Source organism: Dioscorea cayenensis, chromosome 12 (genome assembly GCF_009730915.1).
Source record: "Dioscorea cayenensis subsp. rotundata cultivar TDr96_F1 chromosome 12, TDr96_F1_v2_PseudoChromosome.rev07_lg8_w22 25.fasta, whole genome shotgun sequence".
NCBI classification, from domain to species: Eukaryota; Viridiplantae; Streptophyta; class Magnoliopsida; order Dioscoreales; family Dioscoreaceae; genus Dioscorea; species Dioscorea cayenensis.
Window position 1 is genome coordinate 20,774,276 of NC_052482.1, and position 4,103 is coordinate 20,778,378.

The 4,103-nt window shown below is 38.9% G+C and overlaps 1 protein-coding gene across 1 annotated transcript; it reads right to left on the bottom strand.

The window, feature by feature from the left end:
- Window positions 1–891: 891 nt before the first annotated feature.
- On the bottom strand, window positions 892–3,056 carry LOC120273304 (receptor-like protein 12). The gene is made up of 4 exons (XM_039279927.1): window positions 2,491–3,056; window positions 1,986–2,393; window positions 1,124–1,802; window positions 892–1,026 (listed from the first exon to the last, which is right to left on the bottom strand). Exons 1-4 carry the CDS (start codon window positions 3,054–3,056, stop codon window positions 892–894), a joined length of 1,788 nt encoding a protein of 595 aa, XP_039135861.1.
- Between the last annotated feature and the right edge of the window lie 1,047 nt (window positions 3,057–4,103).

Here is a 4,103-nt window from a genome sequence, read left to right on the forward strand (position 1 = left end):
TTTTTGGTTTGATGTACACAAGAGGAGGAAACGATGAAGAACTCACTGGCTACTCAGACAGTGACCTTGCAGTGATCCCGATGATAGGAAAAAGCAATCGGAGGAATGGCATTCTATGTTAACAATAATCTTGTATCTTGGGGATCATACAAACAAAGGGATCGTAGCTCTATCGCCTTGTGAAGTCGAGTACATGGTCGCACTGCCGCAGCGTGTCAAGCGGTTTGGTTGGCAAGCATAATCAAAGAGATAACTGGGAGCCAGCTTGAACCAGCGAAGATACATGTTGACAATAACTCGACCATTGCTCGATGAAAAAAACCCTCAGACACCATGGTCGCAGCAAACATATTGACATGCGATTCCATTTTATCAAAGAATGTATTGAAAGGGGGAAGATAGCTGTGGAGTCGGTGAGCTCTGGAGAACAGCGGGCGGATATTTTGACGAAAAGCTCGTCGGCATGAAGTTCGCACCATGCGTCAACCGTTGGGGAATAATAGAACTCGAACCTCGTGGCATGGATTAGGGGGAGCAATGTTGGTTTAATCCATACGAGATTCAGCGGGTTGGTGGGTGTTTCTCATCCAAAAATTTCGTGAGCCCTATGGAGAAAAAGCCACTGGGTTGGTTGTGTTGGGATTTGAAGCACATGCGTTGTTTGTCATCAGACGCGTGAAGAGCTGGAGCTCGTACATTGGGGAGATTTGTTTTTTTGAATCGTCGTATCTTTTTGTCTGTATGGCTCCTTGTCACTTCAGTCTTTTCTTTAGTACTGGTCAGAGTTAATGGCTCACATGGCGCTGTTTTAGTTTATTTTTTTTTAAAATCTTTTAGAGTATTAGTAGTATGTTTTGTATCTTCAAAATTATGAGAGAAAGAAAAAGAAAGTTAGTTGTCTTGTTGCTCATCCTCTCCTTGTTGTATTTGAACTTTGAGAAGAAGTGAATCCCTGTACTGAAGATCATTGACTTCAGGAGTTCCACCTTGGTGTTGGCTTGTGTTCGTGGTGATCTCGCTCTGGCTCTTAATCAACAAACTCGCCATGCAGTTGGTTGTTGCTTAAGTGTAACACTTGTAAAGATTGAGAGGGACTTGAGAGGGAATTTGAAATGTCACCTACCAGCGAGTTGTTTGCCAAGATGAGGTATTGTAGACTTGTCAAATTGTTCCAGCAACTCGGGATCACTCCTTCCAAGTGATTGTTGGAGAGTTCTAAAAATATAAGCTCCATGAAATTACATAGAGAGTTTGGAATACCACCAGTCAGGTTGTTTGAAGATAAAGACAAGTGAGTGAGTCGAGGTCTTACTCCTACAAAGTTTCCAAGATCTGAGGGAATAATTCCTGAAAATGAGTTATTGGATAAGTCTAATGCATAAACATTAGAAGAAAAATAAGGAATAGATCCCTCAAAGTGATTGGAGCTAAGGAGTATTTCAGCATAATCTTCTTCTGCTTGAAATTTGAAGCGTTGAGGCATTCGTCCTTTGATCTCATTGTTGCTGAGATCTAAGGAAATCATGGTGCCTGTGATGTTCCAAAACCAATTAGGCATTGAATCCTTGATTCCACTATTAGAGATTTCCAGAGAGGCAAGATTCACTTGATTGGCAAGCCAAACTGGAAATTTTGGTCCAATGTGACAATAAGATAAGTATATACCAAAAGCCTGAAACCCTGGAATCCAATCAGTGCTTATATTGAGAACCAAATTGGTACGATGAAGGATTAGGTACTTGAGACCAGTGAGATTAGCCAAATGAGCTTCGGTGATAAGAGAATGGTAGTTGAAGTTGTAACTAAGATCCAATATAACCAGATTTGAAAGTTGCGAGAGACTTTCTGGGACAGATCCATTTAATTCATTGGCTCGAAGTTCCAATTATTGAAGTCTTGAGAGTCTTCTGAGGGATTCTGGGATAGAGCCGTGGAGGGAATTAACGGAAAGATAAAGTTCGGTGAGATTTTTTAATTCACCCAACCAATCTGGTAAAGGACCTTGTAGCCAGCTAAATTCAAATGTAAGTACATTCAAATTTCGCCTAATGCATCCAGAGAATGCATCTTTGAAATCCTCCAAGCTCTTCCCAACAAAAGTGCCACTTAAGTAGAGCTCCTGGAGATTACATAGGTCACCAAATCCTCTCGGTATATCACCAGAAATTCCTTTATTCAAGGCTAAGGACAGCATTTGAAGAGAAGTTGCGTTTCTGATAGAGGAAGGGATGGTGCCGGTAAACCCGCAGTCTGTCAATGTGAGATGACGTAAGTTGGGTATTCTGAAGAGCCATTCTGGGATACTAGTGTTGTCGAACTTGTTGAACCTGATATCAACAGAGCTGAGGGAGGTGAAGTTAAGATATGGGAGAGACTCAGGGATAATGTTCATACTGCAGTTTAACAGAGAAACATTTTTCCAAATGGCGAAGCTTGTTGAGTGATTGCATGACGTTGTTCACGCCAGAAAAGTTGACGTGATCCAAAAACAAGTATCTCAGAGAAGATAGACCAGATAGCCACTCAGCATCATCAACCTTGTTATCATAATTTGCTAGGTTGAGGTAACTCAGCTTAGTGAGATTACCGAGCTCATAAGGTATGACACCAGTGAATCCCGAATAGCTGAGGTCGAGATGAACCAGGTTCTCCAACGAACTCAAAAACTTTGGGATGGAGATATTGAGGAAGCAATTGAAGCTGAGATCAAGGTATGTGAGGTGCTTGAGACCAAGAAGAGATTCACTGATGTTGCCACTCAGGCCTGACTCATCATCACACCAAACATAATAATTATAATCATCAAAATTATTTGGTGGTGGTCGCCAGAGGCGGGGGTCAAGCCGGACTATGTGGCCAGAATTGTTGTCACAGTGCACGCCCGCCCATTGGCAGCAATCAATATCAGTGTAATTGCCCCACGACGAGATGGGATGAGCCTTGTGATACATGAGTTCTGCTTTGAATGCGAGGAGGGCGTCTCGTTCTGCCTTGATGCAGCCTCTCGTAGTATTACCAGTACTAGAAGTAGTTATAGTACCAGTGATGAATGGCATCATCAAAGCAAGACATAATAACAATAATAATAATAATGTTTTTGATACTTGTTGTTGTGTGGAAGGGAATCTTAAAAATGGTGGTGAAGCTTTGTAATTAGCAGATGCCATTGATGTTTGGGATCTCTTCTGCTCAACATTCCATTGTCTCTTACCCTTTATATACAGCAACACACAGACACAAACGTAAGGCTTGGACAATTCATATATATAATTTTACTTTTGTATTAATTATAATAAGTTCATCTATTTTAATAATATTTTCTTTAGCTATTGCATCAGGAATATATTAATCATACAATAGAAACCTTGATGTCTATACCGCTCGTCATATGCAAGATAAGCTAAGAAAAAAATAGATATTGATGGTCAACTTAATATATGGACTTCTCAATGCTAATTTTGGATAAGCTTAAGTTAACTCATTAAATTTTTAACTAGCCTAATTAATTGCTTTTGTTAATCTATTTACTTATTATAATTAAAAAGATTTTATCTAATGATTCTAAAATGAGAAACAGTGGTAGCCCAGTGGTATCTCATTAAAGATGATTGGGTAACCTAGGTATGTATTGAAACCCCATGGCCTTAATGTATTACTATGTTTTATAATACTATAGAAATATTGTACATAGGGGAATTTACTATAATGAAGTTTTGACTCATGATATATCAACATATGGTATATCGTCATTGTCCCGTATATTAGTTTATCCCACGTGATAAATTTTTAAAAAATCATTAAGCTACTATAATCGATGCATTTCTATATATATCTGTTCTTTTGTTGATGCTTATGGCTTTTATAAAATAAATAAATAAATCCATATACCGTGCTTGGAGCCATCCCTTGTCGGAGAATTCTGTCACTTCATATCATCAATCTATCATTGTCTTGTCTCTTATAATAAGTCATTTTGTTTCAACTCAGGTGTAATTCTATTAGGTGTGATCATACCAGCACTAATGCATATAATCCCATCAGAACTTTGAAATTAAGCGTGTATCATCAAATGTAGTGATTGTTCACTATTTGTTATAATATGC

Coding starts and splice junctions, on each gene's coding strand:
- LOC120273304 (XM_039279927.1), bottom strand. CDS start 3,056: ATGCCATTCATCACTGGTACTATAACTACTTCTAGTACTGGTAATACT. Junction 1,803..1,985: donor CAAGGTCCTTTACCAGATTG/GTTGGGTGAATT, acceptor ATTGGATCTTAG/TTACAACTTCAACTACCATT. Junction 1,027..1,123: donor TCTTGGCAAACAACTCGCTG/GTAGGTGACATT, acceptor TTGTTGATTAAG/AGCCAGAGCGAGATCACCAC.